At 48.7% G+C, this 18,287-nt stretch overlaps 1 protein-coding gene across 3 annotated transcripts in view; it reads right to left on the bottom strand.

Annotated features, from left to right (window-relative positions):
- The window catches only part of WWP1 (WW domain containing E3 ubiquitin protein ligase 1), a 78,277-nt gene that overhangs the window by 15,915 nt on the left and 44,075 nt on the right, over positions 1-18,287 (bottom strand). For all 3 annotated transcript variants that reach the window (XM_019651632.1, XM_019651630.1, XM_019651631.1), the window contains exons 9-16: positions 13,847-14,207; positions 8,191-8,286; positions 6,585-6,759; positions 4,661-4,715; positions 4,490-4,574; positions 4,246-4,374; positions 1,667-1,742; positions 1,489-1,560 (exon numbers count right to left, since the gene is read on the bottom strand). In XM_019651632.1, coding sequence (XP_019507177.1) covers positions 1,489-1,560; positions 1,667-1,742; positions 4,246-4,374; positions 4,490-4,574; positions 4,661-4,715; positions 6,585-6,759; positions 8,191-8,286; positions 13,847-14,207 — 1,049 coding nt within the window. The remainder of the gene's footprint in view (positions 1-1,488; positions 1,561-1,666; positions 1,743-4,245; positions 4,375-4,489; positions 4,575-4,660; positions 4,716-6,584; positions 6,760-8,190; positions 8,287-13,846; positions 14,208-18,287) is intronic.

Raw genomic sequence — 18,287 nt, 5'->3', positions numbered from 1 at the left:
GCACTAAATTGTGGTCCCACTTTGGGTCGGTGGCAGGAGAGGAAGTGACACAGAAAGCTCAAGGGGACAGAACATTCCCTCCTGTCACTCCCCCAATTTTACAAAATCCTGGGAAAGGTGACCTGCACCCTTTTCTGCCTGGCAGCACTCAGTGGGGAGCACAGGGTCCTTGTGTGGGTCCTGCTTACGCCACACAGTCCCTTTCTCAGTAGGAAAGGAGCCCGGCTCTAGCACGGAGTCGTTTATGAAACGGTGAACCTAGACGTGGCCCAGTGCATCGTAAGGCGACACTGGCTCCGAGTCTCCGTGGCCCTAATGCTCCACAAGGTAACCAGTACACCAGGCTTCACTTCGGGGGGAAAATGAACTCCTTCCGCCCACGCGTGTCAGAACCCAAGCCAAGACCGGCACGCGTGGGCCCCCACCGCACAGGCAGTCGCGTGGGACAGACGCAGCTCTCCCACGGCCGATGGAGAGGGAGTCAGGTCCACCATGGAATTAGATGTTCACACCCTCAAATAAAGCTCGTGCAGGGCTGGCCCAAGCTGGCCCATCTGACAGATCCTTTGCTAAGAATTTAGTCATTCAAACCAAGAAAAATTTTGACAGTAGCTGTGTGACGTCTTGCCCAAAGGCAGACGGTTGGTGTCTCTGAGCCAGACCGGGCACACGTCTGCACCTGCACGCACGGGGCTCTGGTCGCTCACTATCATGCTCCGCAGGAGACTTCCCCCACTCCATCATAAAAAATGGCCTGACCGTCTTGACTTGCCCCTGTAAATACTGTGCAGGTGGCACAGGCCAGGGACACGTCACTCGCCTGCTCTCAGGGAGTGGCGGCTGCGTGCAGGGCAACCAGGGGACCACACAGCAGCAGCCAGCAGGACAGTGTGTCCCAGGGAGCATAGTCTCCAGCCAAGGACACAGACGAGGGACGCCAGGTGGCTGCCAGTTACCAGAAAGAATCCAGTCCACAGGGGCTGGAGGGGGGCCGTAAAGGAGGCTAGAGGGACCGCCGTGTGACCAGTGCTCCGACGGCGTCCCTCTGAGATAGATGGTGACATCTAACCGGGAACCACCAGGGCTATTAAAGAATACGTAAACGGGCAGCGTGCACACCAACTTAATTTCAACCTGGTAGTATTATCAAGATGTTTGTTCGAGTGGGTAAAGTCTTGGCAAAGTAAGTGTCAGGATGTGTCGGCTTGTTCCAGAGCTGCTGACGCTTTATGTCAGCCATCGGGTTCGTGGTGGAGTGACTGTGTCAGCCTCAGCACGTCTGCCTGTGAGATGGAGACGTGACAGGCGCTACCTCTAGGGATTCTGTCGGGGGAGCTACAGGAAATGGTGACTGGAGGTGCCCGGTGCCAGCACAGGACCAGCAGGCACTCGGGAAGGGGGAGTCCAGTTACAGCTGCCTTCTGAGGGGTTCAGAGTTCTGCAGCCCCCACTCCGCTCAGCTGTGTCATGCTCATGAAACCCACTCACCTGCTGGAAGGAGTCTTCAAACAGTGTCTGGCGGGATGCGTTGATTTTTACATGACTGGGCAGCGCATTGGACTAGAGACAAAAGTGACATGGTGACATCATGTCAGCTGTAGTAGACGGACTGTGTAAAGACGAGGCTAAATGACTATGAAAGGAAGACTTATTTACCACTTAGTACCTGGCACAAGTAACGGAAATGAGCAAGTTTCCACCTGAAGCTGCGTTCGTAAGCGATTTGTGGACCACCTTTAGTTCTACAGAAAAACAGAAGAAACCATACGTTACTGACGGTACAGCGGGATATTTAATACTCGGTATGGAACTGGAGTGTCCCAGAGTGCTACGGATGGCCGCAGCACAGTACGTGCTGGGAGGGGCGTGAGGTGTGCGTGGTAGGCTGAGAGGCTCGAGCAGTGAACACACGACGCCCACCCGCAGGGGGACGCTGCTAGGATGCGGCTTCTGTAAAGAAGCGACGTGAAATATGGAAGTCCACCACTGACCGTGTCAAAGAAAACCTTTGACAGTCCTTAAATCTGAGGACAGAAGAAGCGTGGAAGGGATTCTGCCAACCCTGAACCTCAGCTGAAACAAACTGGTACTGGGGACAGTGAGCAAAGCAAAATCGAATCCCTGGGCACAAGTGGCAGCCAGGCCACACGGTCCAGCTGGTCAGTGAGGAAGAGGCCGAGAGGGCGGCGTGTGGGGACGTCCCCATGGGCAGGGCCCAGGTCTCCTGCCCACAGAGCGAGAGCCTGAGCGACAAGCACAGGCGACTGTCCGTCTCGGGGACACCTGGGAACGGAGGGGAAGCACTATTGTGTTGCCAGGGTCAAGTGAGTTCATTCGGCAAACACTCGGGAGATGTGTGGCATGTCCCTGCTCGCTCCTGGACAGCGGGGCGTTATCTGTTAGTGACACAGACGGGAGGGCTGGCTCTGTGGAGCTCAGTACTAGTGAAGGAGACAGACCAGAAACAAGGACTAACGCGCCACACGCAGTGTGTCTCTCGGGGGTGACATCTCACCACTCCTGCTCCTCAGAACAGAAAGGCACAGGCCGTGTGGAAGGACAGGAGAGGGGCGTGTGTGAGAGGGCGGCAGACGGGGGTCACAGACAGTGGGACACCTGAACGAAAGCATGGTGGGCGTGAGCCACAGAGGCTGGGGGCGAGCACAGAGCCGAGGGAGGCGGAGCCCCAAGTGTCACAGGCCGCCTGGGGCCAGTGACTGAGACGAGAGATGGGGCTGAGGAGGTAACAGGGTCGGCAGTTGTCAGGCGTGTAGGCCCCTGGAGGGATTTTGCTTTTTACTCTGATTGGGATGGAAACCACTGATCACTTCTGTGCAAAGAAGTGAGTTTTTACTTAAATTTTATAAAAGGTCTGTCTCGCTGCTATATGGAGAATGTCCTTATGTGAGGAGTGAGTAGAAAGCAGCACGACAGGCAGCACTGCGGTGCCCACGCTCAGACAGCGGGGTCTGGGTCCCGACAACTACGGGTGGACTGTGTGAGGTCAGGGAGAGAGGGAAGTTGGCCTGATTCCGCTCCCAGGAGTAGAGCGGCCATCAACCAAGATGGAGTATCCCAGGCAGAGCAGGTTTCGTGGGAGTTATCAGGAAGGCGTGATAAGAGAGATAGCAAGGAGGCACCTGAACATACACGCAAAATCGCACGTGATTTCAAACAGGAGCCAGAGATAAAACGTGCGCGATGGGCAGCTTGACGCTTAGGGAGGCATGGCAGTGGACAAGCGTCACCCAGAGAGCGGACTCTGAAAGGAAGCAGGACCCAGCAAAGCAGGGGACGTGAGGGCAGGAAGGCAGGGGGCAGCTGCGCTGTGTCACAAGCCCCAGGACCGCAAACAACCCTGCACTGGCAGCGTGCGGGTCCCCGTACCCTCGGCGGGTTCAGGGCAGCGGGGCGTCCTGGGGGTCGGGCTGAGCGGGAACCCAGCAGCGGCAGCGTACAGACCGCTCCCGGGCAGCCCTCCCGGAAGGGCAGCAAGAAAACAGGCTTTCCTGAGTGCATTTGTCAGGTGAGGGTGCTGGTTCTGAATTTACTCTGGGAGAAATAATAGCTGATGAGAATAATTTAGTAGAGAAATAAAACCTGACGAAGCAGGACAGAAAGCTGATCACTGCTGGAGCAAGGAGGCGGGAAAGGCCCAGGACACCAGCAGGGGACCGGCCAGGACCGAACAATGACAGGCCAGCCACAGGGCCAGGAGGGCAGGTAGAGCTGGCAGGGGGAGGTGTGACGGCAGGAAGATGCCAAAGCCCTTTTAAGACTGCGTCCCTGACATCACTCGGAGGCGTGGGACGATCAAGGACAGAGCCGGCGGCTGGTGCCTCAGAGATCTCCTCATTCGGGAAACACAGTTCCCCTGAGGCTCTGGGGCCCGTCAGGGCACGGGCTGTGACAGCCTGCCCCGTGTCACAGCCGCCCCGCGCCTCGCTGTCTGACTCTGCACTTAGTCACGCTCCCTAAGCTGTTTTGCACTCGGAAAAGGGAAAATAATAGCATCCTCCTCCAGGAGCTGCTGGGAGATCAAATGAGACAGTCTGCTCACTGTAGTCAGTGCGTGAGCAGCGGCTGCTGTTGTCACTAAGGAGTTACGGGCCAGATCCACTGTCACCAGGCAGAGCAAAGACAGGCGGGCTGGGGGATTATGCGTGTGGCTTTTCTCAGTCCCAAAGGACTCTCTGCGGCGAAATTCGCGGCTGAGCTTCAGGCCCTAACTGAGGCTGCACTTACACAGACGACTTCCCGTTGCGAGGATCCTTGAACGTCGTCGTTCTTGTGTTGTGATCGACAAAGTACCTGACGCCCTCCCGGGTATACCTGATCTCCCAGCCTTCAGGCAGGGGCTCTTCATTCTGTAAGCTGGAAGACAGGGACAGTCACAGCGGGGCGTTTCCCAGGGGCCGAAAACACCTGGCCAGGTTTACCTGACTCCCGACACGCGCAGGCGACTGAGTCAGGCCGGGCACATACGTACCCTTGCGTTCTGGGATCTTCCCACTGGGTGGTTTTTGTGTTGTGATTCACAAAGTAGACTCTGTCTGTTGAATCCACTCTTTTCTCTAAAAAATAGAGCGAGTACGGCATTTACTAACTGTGCTATGTGAATACCTTTCAGATATTTTTACAGCCACAGTTTCTCACTCACCCCAGCCGGGTGGCAAAGGCCCGTATGGGTCATTTTCTGCAGCTAACATTGAAGCCTGATTGGAGAAAGGGTGGGAGAGAGAGAACAGTGCTTTAATATAAAAGCAAAGAGAAACTAAACACTTAGCACAATCACGTTAGAGTAATTTTCTAAAAAATATAATGAAGGAATGTGACTATAATAATCTCAAGACAATAAGTCCTAAAAATGTCATGAATTAAGAGGAGTCCATCACCTGATTATTAGTTTTCTAAAGTGACTTAGAGACAATTGTTGACATCAATATTTTAAACTCTTAGCCCTTCCATAATAACCTACAGGCGTGCGGAGGGATGACAGGAGAGCTGAGAAAACCGTGGTGCTTATATGAGGCAATATTATTCGTAGAACAATTATCATAGTTCTTTTTAAAATAAATGCCTACTAATAAAGCCAATATTAAACTCCAGTATCATCATTATACAAATAAACTTTCATCTTGATATTAGAATCTTTTATATATTCATACATAAAAGACATTTATGCCTACACATTGTTACAATCCAGAAATAAGATTCTAAAGAAATTTAAGCATTCCGCCATCAACTTTAAAAGCACCAGCTTTAAGAACCATGACTGAGAAATCACTTCTCAGTGATAAAGCAGACGCACCGGGGTGGACACGTACTGCTGAGTTACCTCTTCCCACACTCCCCTTCCTTGACAGCCCAGCCGCCGTGCTGCTGAGGCCGCCAGGCGTCCGCCAGAGTATTCCCTACCCACTTCCTGGGCAGCTGGCCTGGTAGGATGACTGTTCTGGACAATGAGTTTGGGCAGCAGTCCCTGGTGAGAGCGTCCCTTCCCCAGTAGCAGGGCAAGGGCTTGCTAGAGAAAGGCCATCTCCCTTCCAAAGGCCTTTCCTGTTCTTGCCTAGCCGGGGAGGTGGAGCCCAGAAGGCGGCGGCTGCGCGGGCGAGCCTGGGCCCGACGGCCACGCTGAGCCCGAGCAGGATGCCCCTGGACCTCTGCCACTGCCGGTCAGGCTGTGCCGGACAGCACTCGGACACGCCTGACCCGATCCTGCCATGTCCCCAAGGTCCAACCCAAATAAGCGCCCACAGTACCTAATTTCTGGTTTACTCCACACACACAGCTGAATGATAACGCCTCCCCACAGATTTCTGTACCAGTTACCAAAAGACCAGAATCGGTGGCAGCCGGGCTGCAGATAACCAGGGGAGCGGGCCGGGCACTCACTATTTCCCCGTGAAGACAGTGGAGTGCACAGAGCCAGCCTGAGGCCGGACTCGGAGGGTCACTCAAGGTTTCTTCTTGTGTCCTTCCTACCTGCTTTCTGTCTACGAGCCCCTCTACGTACGTGTTCGGTTTAAGTTGCCTCAAGCACTATCTACAGATGCCCAGTACTTGTATTTTCTAATTCCTTTGATCAAATCCATTTAACAAAGGTTTGGGGTTTTTTTCCCCCTTCTTATGGTGGATATTTGCTGATGGCTATAAATAAATCACCAACAGGTCAAAGTTGCAGGTAGCATTAGATGTTTTGGACAAAGCTGTCTCCAATCCCAGAATCTCTCTGGTGGCCCAAGGGCTCCTTCCAAGAATGTGGGGCGGGAATCAGCATAGCTAGCGTATGCCAAGGCTGGCCTTACGTCAAGTCAGGGGGAACCGGCTTGATGCAACACCAGCGAAATTATCAACTTACCAGTAGGACTGGGGTTGGGACAGACATAGCATGTCACTAAGAAACTGCACGTATGAAACTGTCCATGAGGACCAAACACTGACTATGTAAATTAGGTTCGTAAACTAGAATTAAAAAGAACCCTGAAGAGCTCACGTGCATCAGAAACACTAACGTGACAGAGATCAGCCCGGACTGCCCCGCGCCGCATCCGTGACACCGCACCCCCGGGGCCGCCGGTTACCGAGTAGAGGTAGCGCTGGTTGAACTGCTGCATGGCGCCCTGCAGCTGGCTGCGCTGCGACTGCCACTGCTCGAAGTTGCGCACGGACTCCATGGTGGGCCGCTGCCAGGTGGTGGTCCTCGTGTTGTGGTCCACGTAGTAAACCCTCCCACGGTCGTCCACTCTCCTTTCCCAGCTGCCGTGGAGAAGAACAACACAAATAAGCAGACCACACTCTCTTACTGTAAGATCGAGAACGGAGGCAGTTAAGCACATGCTTTAAAACTCAAGTGCAAGACATGAAGTAACTGGAGAAGAATGTAAACTATAGTCTTCAGAAAAACTATGACCATGTCGCTTGCTATTTCGTTTAGCTAACTACACCCCATTCTACCACTGGCCAAGGACTCTCTCACAAAGGGACCCCAAAGTCCCCATGTCACCCTGCCTGCCCTTTGGGGGAGCATTTGCTGAATGCGCACAGCACCCCAGCAACCTGCCCATGCCAATGCCCACGTTCCGGCCGTTCACTCTGCCTAGAGCTTTGTAACCGACCTTCCTGCCGCTGTGCGGCTGCCAACCTGAGACACGGTCACGCCACTCCACCTGTCACAGCTCTCAGGTGCGGCCTAAACACGAACCGTCCACCACGCAGCCTCAGCGTGCCTACCCTCCTTCCAGGGACGCATTCCGAGCCACCTCGACTCCTTCTGGTCCCCAGAGTGCCATGTTTCATCCCACCCCGCCTTTGTTTAATATGCCCTCACAACACAGCGCCCTTCCCCACCTGTCCAGTACCCAGAGTGCCCAGCTTCCAGGGCTCAGTCCCCCTGAAACCAAGTGTGGTCACTAACGCACACAACGATCTCGTAGCAACAAGCTCACAAAAGCAGCACTCCCCGCCGCGAGCTGTCTGGCTTCGAACACGTCTGGTGTTGCGTTTCGTGTCGGGGACCTTAAGGCCCACCTGGAAGGAAGGACCTCCCGAGTGGCAAACGCAGGGAGGAGTCGTCCAGGTACAGGCCGAGCGCTCGGCACGTCTAGACAGCGTAGCTGAACTAGCTGTCAGCGCAGAGAGGAAAGGGTTAGGACGCCAAGAGAACAAAGGAAGAGGAAGATGCCTGTCAGCGGCCTCCAACAGCCCAGCGGTGTGGCCTCTACGTAGTACGTAGTGGAAATGCTTGTATTTATTTAAAACCTCCTATAATTTGAGCGGTAACATACACTTTTACTTCGGGCAACTTCTGTAGATCACAACTTTGAACCACTCTAATGTTTGTCATTAAATTTCATGGAATAACATAGTTTTAGATCACTATCTCTGGAGAAAACCATACATGTAAATTGCTTTTCATTCCTTTAAGAAAAACAACATAGACTGAAAATGGACCAAAATTCTGAACTCTACTCAATAACTCATGCTAGTGTTTGACAAAGTCTTGAGGAAGCCTTTCCCACTAGCTGTAAAAGGGGTACAATATAACAAATCTCATTTATTCAACATCCAGTATTCACAAAAGCAAATCAAGGAAACAATATAGAGAAGAATCATTTATGTTGCAGTAAATAAACTTTTAAAACCACGTTTGAGAAACACAACTGAAGATGCATAAAGCTGTGACATTACCCAGGAGGTAACGGCTGTGGCCTCTCCCACGTGGTCGTCCGAGTGTTATGATCCACATAATAGGTTCTCCCATGGGGGTCTTTCCTCTGCTCCCACCTTTAATACAGATGCAAAAACGTAAGACAATCTGAAAAATGGTTCCTTCTTAGAATCAGGAAAGTTACAGACAAGTTTTACTTTTGACGCGTGCACACACGCGCACACACGGGCACACACACGTATATACTGTAAAGTTGTTTCTTTTCTCATTTATTGGTGCTTTGTAAGTTCTTCATTATTTCCTTTCATGAACACTACTGGAAACTCAATAAGAACACTTAGCAGAGGAGGACAGAAAAATACTTCAAGTTCTTTGAAGTTACTAATCTACAGAATGGGGAATCATCAAACTCAGAAATGTAATCTAGGGTAGAGGAACTTTCAGCCTAATATCAATCCCAAGGTGCAGAATGTCAATGAAGTAATACCCATTTTTTTCCTGTAATTTCAAACATGCACATCTATAAGATATGGACAGAAATTCCCTCAAAGAAGCGCATGGCGTCACTGCTCCGTGCCGATGCTGGGTCTTCTCTTCTGCACAACTCTGTCCCTCCCTGGTTTCTGATAAGCCTGCAGGTGTGCAGACATCCCAGCTTTATCTCCCACTGTTTTACCTCCAGGACTCGCGGGCTTCTATTTCCCCACCCTCACTTTCTCCTCTGTGGTGCCTTTCCTTTTTCTCCAGTCTTGCCTTAACATGGTCTAGCAGAAACATTTCCAACATTACAAAAATAAAACCTGGCATTTCGGAGTTTAACATTCGTCTTCTCAACTTGAAAGTAGAATAGAAAATATTTTCTTCCTCTTAAACACAGGGACCCAACTGAATGTAATCTCTTGATCAGACAGGCCTTTCATTCTTTTTTCCCTACACAACGACCCCACACATGAAACTATTCCCTCAGGTGCACAAGATGCATCTCTCTCCCTCCCTCCTCCTAACCACTACACACACACACACACACACACACACACACACACACGCACACGCTATCATGTCCTTCCTTAAATAAGTTCTTAGGACTGTGGAAACGCCCGGCAGCTGGGCCATGGAGCACAACATGATTTCTTGTTTCAGTTGCCTTTCCTCCCGTTTCCTAGTTTCCACGCACTTATTGTTAATTTAACTCCAAGTAGTCTCCTGCCGCCTCGGGCGTGCAGTGGAGTCCCCCCGCGCCTCTTCCATCGGTCCCCACTCCCTGGGTCCTGTGTTTTTCACTTCCAGGATCTAGTTTTGGAGAAACACGAGTGCTGGTAGGAAACCCGTGTAAACCTGGGGTGTCTGTGCACACGCTCCACAGTGTGAAGCTGTACAGGCTCGAGGTTGGAGAGAATGTCGCTCGGCATTCAAGGCGCTGCCAGTGTCTCCTAGCTCTTCATCGCGATTCTGAGAAGTCTTATCTATTCTGAGGAGGATGAGATCTGCTTTGCCCCTTTCTTTAACCTCTGGAAATATTTAGGATTTTTTTCTTTGGCCCCAATGTACTAAAATTTTCACAGCAGTGTGTCTTAATATAGATTTATTTTTCCCTTATTATTCTGGGTTTTGATGAACACTTTCAATAAGAAAAATGTAAGTCCTTCATGTTTATTATTTTGTTAAGGATTTCCTCCCGTTTTCTCTCTTTCCAGAACTTCTCTCATCAGACCTTCTGAATATATCTATGTAATATTTCCTGTTATTTTATAAGTTTCTTTTTACTCTACTTTCTGGGCCAAGTCTTCCACTGAATTGACTGAGTTAGATTTCCAAGAGCTTAGAGTTCTTTGAGTATTCCATTGTTGTAACACCTCGCTCATTTATGTTACATCTACTCTTATCCCTCTGAGAATACTAAAACAGTCTGATTTTTCCCCACAGCACTTTCTAGGCCATTTGGCTGTCTGTCTTACAAGTCTGTAAGAGGTTTGTCCGGGTGTCTAATGAGCAGGTACCGAAAAGCTGGGTGGGGCTCACGGACTGTGGGATTAATTGAAAGGTGATATAATGAGGGTGTTTCATTGGAGAACACACATATCAGTATTTTTCATCTTTTTCGGTGTGTGTGGGGGGACAGTTACATAGAAGACACTTCCAATCTCCTGGGTGGAAAGGGTAAAATCCGATTGTCAATAGTCTGGGTTTTGGGTAGGAAAGAACCAAATGCTTCATCCATACAATGGCTATGAAACTCTTTTCCCGTTTTATCATAATTGTAAATATTTCTAATTTAACACTGAACAAATATTCAGTAAGCACTTATGCTGGCCTCTGGTTCTTAAATCTTCCAAAGTGAAAGCTTACTTCCAGAATTCAGTGTTTTACTCTAACAGGATTGATCTTTCTCAGACTGAACTGCTGGCTACAGAGAACAGCATATTCATAAGCACTTTTGGAGGCACTTTTCTTCTTTATCATTTCCCACATTCTATTCACTAGATCCAGGGTAGGCAAACATTTTCTGTGAAGTGCCAGTTAGTGAAGATTTCAGGCTTTGTGGAGAAAGAGGCAAAAGCGAGATTATTGTGGAGGTTCAAACATAATAGGAGACTACCACTGATCAACAGTTCACTCTCTCTCAGTAGAAATGACATTCCAATCAAATGCGGTGGCAGTAAAGGAGGGCACAGGGGGACATGGTGGCTGGGTCCGGGGACTCAGTGACAGCCCTCGACAGCCGTGCCTGTGCTTCTGTGAAAGCTGGCGGGCTGGCCCTGGCCACACACTCCATTATCCCATGAGTAAGTACCCAGCTGACTGACGGGACTCCTCAGCAGAATTCTTCCATTTCCTGGAGAGGTGCTAATTTGTAACAGCCACACTTCGCCTTCAACCACAATCCTCTCCTTTCAAGTATTTAGATACAGTCTCCCCTTCTCACTAAGACATATATAAGTTTTCAAAACCTATTAGTGAACAAGACCTTGTTAAAACAAAAGTAAATTTGGAAGAATTTCTGTGAACTGCATTAGAATAAAAACAATAGGAGTTATTTCCTGACTGGATAACTGGGGGTTCCAAGTTCGGATAATGGCGTAGATGGAAGATTTGCCTCACAAACCACAGTCCGAGTCACCTCTCCCGTCGGTGTCCGCTGACTCCTGCTCTCAGTAGCTGACACCCCCATGTCTCTCCCGTCTTACGAAACAAAGAACGGCCCCCCGGTTCTTGCCCACTTACACCAAACATTCCTCTTTCCCAGTGTGCTCAGGGGGAGACCTTCTCACGCCCCCACCCTCCGGCTGTTTCTCAGAAACCACTCTGTCAAAGGCCAGCAATCAGTCATCCCCTTGCTGTTCGATTCAGTGGGTGCCTCTGAGTTCTGCCTGGAATTTCTGAGTAGATTTTTGACCTCGTTAGCCATTTCCTCAGAGGCACTGACAAGCCAGAACCTCTGCACGCTCACTCAATCGCCTAGTCAAGCTCCAGATCACTAACTTAGCAAATATTTATCGAGAGCCTGCTAAGTGGCCGGCACAGTGTCAGGCACAAGGAATATAGAAATGGACAAAATAAAGCCCTTTTTAATTTTTTAGACCAGTGGAGAGAACACTGAGCGTGACACATAAACCTGTGTCACCTGGTGATCCAAATGATACAAACAGAAACGATACCGGCTCCGTCCTGCTGATTCAAAGAGCCTCACTCAGAACAGTTCACACCAATGCCATTTATGTTAAGTCCTAGAACAGGGTAAACTAATCTATAATCTCTAGTGGGAAGAAAATCAGAACAGCGACTGCCTCTCTAAACCTAGGGCAGGGATTGGACTGCAAAGGGGTTTGGGAGAACTTTCTGGGTGATGGAAATGTTCTTTATCTTGATACGGGTTTGAGTTAACAGATACATGCATTGTCAAAGCTCTCTAAACTGGTACACTGAAGACTGGTGTATTTCCTTCTATGTAAACTTTACCTAAAAAACGAACAAACAGTGAAGTCTAGTTAATGATATGCGAGCTGAAGTGTGGAGGGGCAACATGTGCTGGTATCTGCAAGTTGCTGAAATACATTTAAAAATGAGAGGAGCAGCAGAGGGACGTGTGGGCTGTGGAATCTCGCAGCAGGTTACTGTTGCTGAAGTCGGCGAGTGTGATGCCTCCATTGTTCTTCTTTCTCAGGATTGCTTTGGCTGTTCGGGGTCTTTTGTGGGTCCATACAAATCTGATGAGTTTTTTGTTCTATTTCTTTAAAAAATGCCATTGGGATTGTGATGGGGATTGCATTAAATCTGTATATTGCTTCGGGTAATATGGCCGTTTTGACTATGTTGATTCTTCCAATCCATGAACACAGAATGTCTTTCCATTTCTTTGTGTCTTCTTCAATTTCTTTTTAAAATGTCTTATAGTTTGCAGTGTATAGGTCCTTCACATCCTTGGTTAAGTATTCCTAGGTATTTTATTCTTTTCGTTGCAATTGCAAAAGGAATTTTTTTTAAATTTCTTTTTCTGAGGTTTCATTGTTAGTATATAGGAATGTGATGGACTTTTGTACGTTGATTTTGTAGCCGGCAACTTTACTATATTTGTTTATTTCTAATAGCTTTTCGGTGGAGTCTTTAGTGTTTTCTATATAAAGAGTCATGTCATCTGGGAAAAGTGACAATTTAACGTCTTCATTCCCAATTCGGACGTCTGTTCTTTCTCTTGCCTAATGGCTCTGGCCGGGACTTCCAATACTATGTTGAACGGCAGTGGTGACAGGGGACAGCCTTGTCGTTGTAAGTAGATGAAAATAAGCTCAGAGAAAGGTCTGGCTGGACACGCAGACTTAACCGTTAGTGAGGGGGGCAGTGCAAGCCCCCCAAGGAAGCACATACAGGGGCCACAGCTGCAACCGCAGGTGGCGGGAGGCGAGAGCGGGAAGAGCTGGAGAAGGGCCCCAGCAGAGCAGCTCAGGGAGCGCGCTGGGGGGGGGCACTGGCTGCAGTGAGAGGACAGCGCGCTGTGCAGGGAAACGCCGTGTCCACACCTCCATTCCAGCATTTGCCGCCTGTACCGGGTCTGTGTTTGCAAGGCTGAGCCACTGAGAGCAGAGCCAATGAATCATTAATTAGTCTTAGTATCGTCAGAGCCAAGCAAAGAATAAAAGAACAGGTGAGCAAGCACGGGACAGGGCCAGACGGAACACGCACTGAGGATGCCCTTCCAAGGAAGCCGCACGGTGGGAGACTTACAGGGCTTGAGAACGGCTAAGCGGCCACGAAAGCCCGAGTCTGGGACAGCTGATCGGCAGGGTTAGCAGGCCCCCAGCACTCGGCATTAAGGGAGAAAAAGGAAGACTGCTTGTTCTCAAGCTCGGGGTGTGGGGAGCAGACCATACAGGAAGCTAGAGAGCTGAGGTGACGATAGGTGTGCCCTGGTGGCTCTTGCCTACCAGTGACAATAGCTAAGGATCCAATCAGGAGGGCCCTGCAGTTCCCATTAGCTTTTTACCCTCCCTCGTTCCGCGTGGACTCTGACTAGGTGAGCAATGGCTTGGTTCGTACCAAATAAGTAATATGAATCAGGTTCCAACTCAGATTTCAAATTATTGAACAAAGGAGAAATTTTACACACATTCAACAGTCATACGTTACTGAAAAGCTGCTACTTAAATGGAAGTCAAACATCTGAAAAGGAAACAGACGTACCCCGAGGGCAAAGTGTCGGTGCTGGGCGTCCCAGAGGGCGGCCGGGCGGGCTCCTCACACCCAGCCGGCTGCCTGGACTTGGCGGCCTCAAGGGCAGAGCCGGTCCCAGAGGCAGAGGCAGAGGCGGGGGCGGGGGCGGGGGCGGCCGCGGCCGGGTCCAGTGCACATCCGCCTTCAGACTGGGCTGCACTGTCAGGAAGGAGGTGCCCGTTGTGTCCTGAGGCAGCCGGCGCTTCTGGAACGGGCGGGTCCTCACCAGCGGCGGCACTAGTGCAATCTGGAGACAAGGCGGTGTCTTCAGAGGCCACTGCAGTCCCCGCGGCATCCTCAGGGGCTGCCGATGAGGGTGGCTCTCCGTTAACTGAAAAAGGAAAATCCGTAAGACGATCTGCTGAGGAACTACAAGCACCCATGACAGCACAGTTATCCTCGTCGGAGCCTAATTCCCACGGACAAGTACTGTAGCAGCTACTGAGGAAAGGAAGGCCAACCATTTTTTTTGGTTACATTTTAGAGATGAACATGTGAATAATAAAAATTTAAGACTACACACACACACACACACACACACACACACACACACACACACACACCTTAACTTAGCAACAGAAACCAACATTAGGATAACAAATGGTTTTTCTCCAAATGATCAGTTCTAAAAGTCTGCACAGGTTATAAAAAAAACCTTTTAAATGATCCCTTTCAATCTCCCTTTTTATATGCAAATGGTAGCTAATATCAAAAGAACTCTTTGCCAATAGTGGGAAATATACGGCAGAATTAATTCTTAACACGGCACTACAGGGGGCTGCAAAGAAGGCCCAGGAGCTCATTCTATGGTTTCTGGAGAAATATTAATAACCCAACACTGCAATCCAGTGTGACAAAATGTTCTTATTTCCTTTTAAATGTGATCGATTCATTTCAACTATATGTCACTATAACAGTCAGTCAAATTAAAAGTGGAAAGAGAGATTATTGAAGAAACCCTATTTGAAGACTACACATCAAAGTTCTAATTGAAATTGGGAGGAAGCCATAAAAGCAGTGGAATCTTCAGGGAGATTTTTAAAGAGAGGCTCAAATGGTAGAAATTAGAGAAGGAATCAAATGGGTAAGTGCAAAAGAACTACGGAAATCAATCAAGTTCCTCACCAAATGTGGGGGAAAGAATGCTTTGGGAAAAAAATATCATAATGAAGTACAAGAAATAAAATATTTATAGTTTGATATTTATATTTGATAGATAAGATGGAGAAATGAAAAGAAAATGTGTACACAGAGACTTCTAAATTCTGGTGTCTCCTATCTAATGTTCACTGACAAGAACTACCTCATTTAATATTTACCCTTCAACAGTGAAATTAATTTCCACAAAAGAAAAGATAAGCAGTAGTCTTTTCAAAGCAAAATCACACTAAATGGGAAAAGAGGAATATTTGAGAAAAGATAACCCAGTCCAATGAGAAACAGTCACAACCTTTGTACCTGCTAAAACACAGACATAAAACACAATTAGAGACAGAGGAAGAAGGGGAAGCACTAAGTGTAAGCAGCACATTCAGTTGTCAAGGAAAACTCAGAGCCCACCACGGCTGCTCCAACACCCACCCCATCGTCACACTTAGCCCTGTCTGTCATGTCTGGCTGCCCCCAGGCAACGGACTGTTTCCTCTCTTGTCCAGCTACAATCCATTCCCCAAATAGCAGCAGAGTGACCTTTTTAAAACACATAACAGATCTGTCACTGCCCTACTTCCAGTGGAGTCCCAGTACGACCAGAGGAAACGCCAGGCCCTTGGCGCGGGCCCACAGGCCCCTCCCCACAGCTGCACCGCCCTCTCATGCTCTGGGGGCTCCTTCCCACGGCAGGGCGTGCTACGCTGTCCCGCGGTCTCCCCTCGGGGGTCCATGCTCACTCAGGCCTTCTGGAAGGCGGTCCTGAGTGTCTGTAACACTGCACCTGCCCCACCCCACCCCAGCTACACAGCACACTGTTTTGTTTCTCAGGCTGTGCAATCATTTTATTTATTGGTTTTTATTCCTTTTTCATTAAGTTCACAGTGCAAAAACTTTGTCAGATGTGTTCACTTTTGCATTCCCAACAGCTACAAAATGCCTGGCATATGAAAACAAGTATTTGTTAAATCAAAAAATTAAAGACAAACCAAAGAAATACTAAATGGACCTCTCTCCAAACTATGCAGATAACAGACAAAGCTTTAGTAAAAATATTAAGTATAAGAAGGATTTAATAACACAATCAATACACCTGACCTAACTTATAGTTAGAGAGGTAGTTTTGACTTTCTACTATTTACACATTCCATCCAAATACACTCAGAATTTTCAGAAAAATTGGCATGTGTAAAGGACAAAACAAAAACCCCAATTCTCTACAATCAGGAGACCACATTCTGGCTATAATTCAATAAAACTAGAAACAAGCAAAACAGAATACCGCTTACTGAAATGTTTATTAGAAGTCTGGCATAACCTGTTAAACACTTTTTTAGGGGTCTCTTACTTTGCCCTCCCAGGGATGTGTCAGTGCCATGGTACCACCGTTACTGTGGTACCGGCGCCAAGGTAACCTGGCCTTGCCAGGTCCCAAGGTTACACAAGCTGTTAACACAGGGGGGCTGTGAAGGGAGCAGGGGCCCTCCTGGGACGTTTCTTTGCAACTTTCTGTGAATCTGTAATTATTTCAAATTAAAAGGCTAAAAACAAAAGTCTAAGAAACTTGTGAAATCAGTTAGTGCTGCCTAAAACTTACCATGCTGAGCTCTGACTTATTTTATTAACCAAACGATAACTGTGTATTAGAAAAAGTCATTTTACGCTAGAAGTTAGGAGCAGGGGGAAGAAGTGGGGAAGAAAATGTTTTCCTTAACTACTGACCACTGTCCAAGGACGATGTGGGTGTTCCAGGCTCTGCACGTCACCGTGGAAACAAACCTAATAGGGAGGTAGTTGAGTGTTGTCCTCTTTTTATAAGTGGAGGGACTAAGTTTTGAGGATGTTAAGCTTGTCCGAGGTCACACGGTGACTGTGTTAAGTGGCAGAGCTGGGATTTAAGTCCTGTTAGAAGCCAATTCTTCTCTACATGACTGCCTACCATTTTAGCTTAAAATGATGACCAATATTCACAGCAACTAAACTCATCAGATAGATAGAGCCCCTTCATCAACACTCAGGGAACAGCCCTGTCTGGTGAAACCATTTGTCCTGAACTCCTGGCACAGGCCCACAGGCCCTTACCTGAAACACTGGCCAAGTGTGCCCAAGAATTCCTCAGTGTGAACTTCGGGAAGGTAACATGGCACAGACCCTATATTAGCACCCACGCAGGTCTGGGGGCTCACACTGCTTATATCTGCAGCAGAAGGCAGGGGCACTCATACCAAGCATGACAAACTCAAACACCCTCGAACCAGTTCTAGTCATTCTGCCATCCTGAGTTTACCAAAAACCCTTGGGGCGTGAAAGATTTTAGGATTCTGGAATTGCAGGTACGGAACCAGAAACATGCAGTGTTACACACAGGATGTGCACACTCTCACCCAGTCCAACGAAGAGAACTCATTTTCCAAGTCCTCAATTCAGAAATGGAATAAAATTTCTAAACTAGCACCTCAAAAGAGGTTACCCCATTCCTGGAAAATGTACCTGAATTCATCCTCCCACTACGGGATGGTATCTGGCACAACAGACCTTGGTCACGTGGTCGCTACTCACAGGGCAGGTTCCGGAAGGCTTTGCACCCTGGCCAATGGACAGCCAGCCCTTGGACTGCTTGGTCCGATGTCGCCAACAGTGCTGCACGGAGTGTACAGTCACTAAGCTAGCCGGGGGTGTGCTCTAAGTCCTGCCCAGCTCGGACATCAAGTGAACAGCAGCGCGGAGTGCAGAACTGAGAGCCAGAGCTGGGGGACAGTCCCAGCGCTTCCACGTCCCCGCTGTGGTCTCTCTGGGCCTCAGTCCCTCCAATACTAGTACTTATGTGAGAGTTGCTGCAAGAGTTACTTCCGTAAATGGAAAGGCAGCGTCTAGAACAGGTACAGCACTGATGTCAGCCATTGTTGCTCTGACTGTCTTGGGCTCCTCTCGTAGTTACTGTGAATGTCATCAGAAATAGAGTTGGTGGAACTTTCTTTTCTAGTTCCTCATCTGTGTCTTATTTTTACCTCGAAATTTCAGGCAAGGATAAATAAGAATGTGGGAATGAATTTATTCCCATGGAAAAAACCTATCAAGTACCTGACAGACTGTAGAATGCACAGAAGGTTCTACAGCGAGGAGCCTCCCTCAGTGAGTCCTTCTCCCTTGTACATCAACATCTGAATACACCCAAATGCAATCTACTCAAACAGCTAAGTATTTTAGAAAGAAGAGCTAAATCTCTGATTTCATATCCTTTAAACAGAGGGTGATGACAAGA

Source organism: Hipposideros armiger, unplaced genomic scaffold (assembly GCF_001890085.2).
Source record: "Hipposideros armiger isolate ML-2016 unplaced genomic scaffold, ASM189008v1 scaffold_163, whole genome shotgun sequence".
Taxonomy (NCBI): domain Eukaryota; kingdom Metazoa; phylum Chordata; class Mammalia; order Chiroptera; family Hipposideridae; genus Hipposideros; species Hipposideros armiger.
Note: the sequence above shows the minus strand (reverse complement) of the source record. Positions and strands in the feature narration are given on the sequence as shown.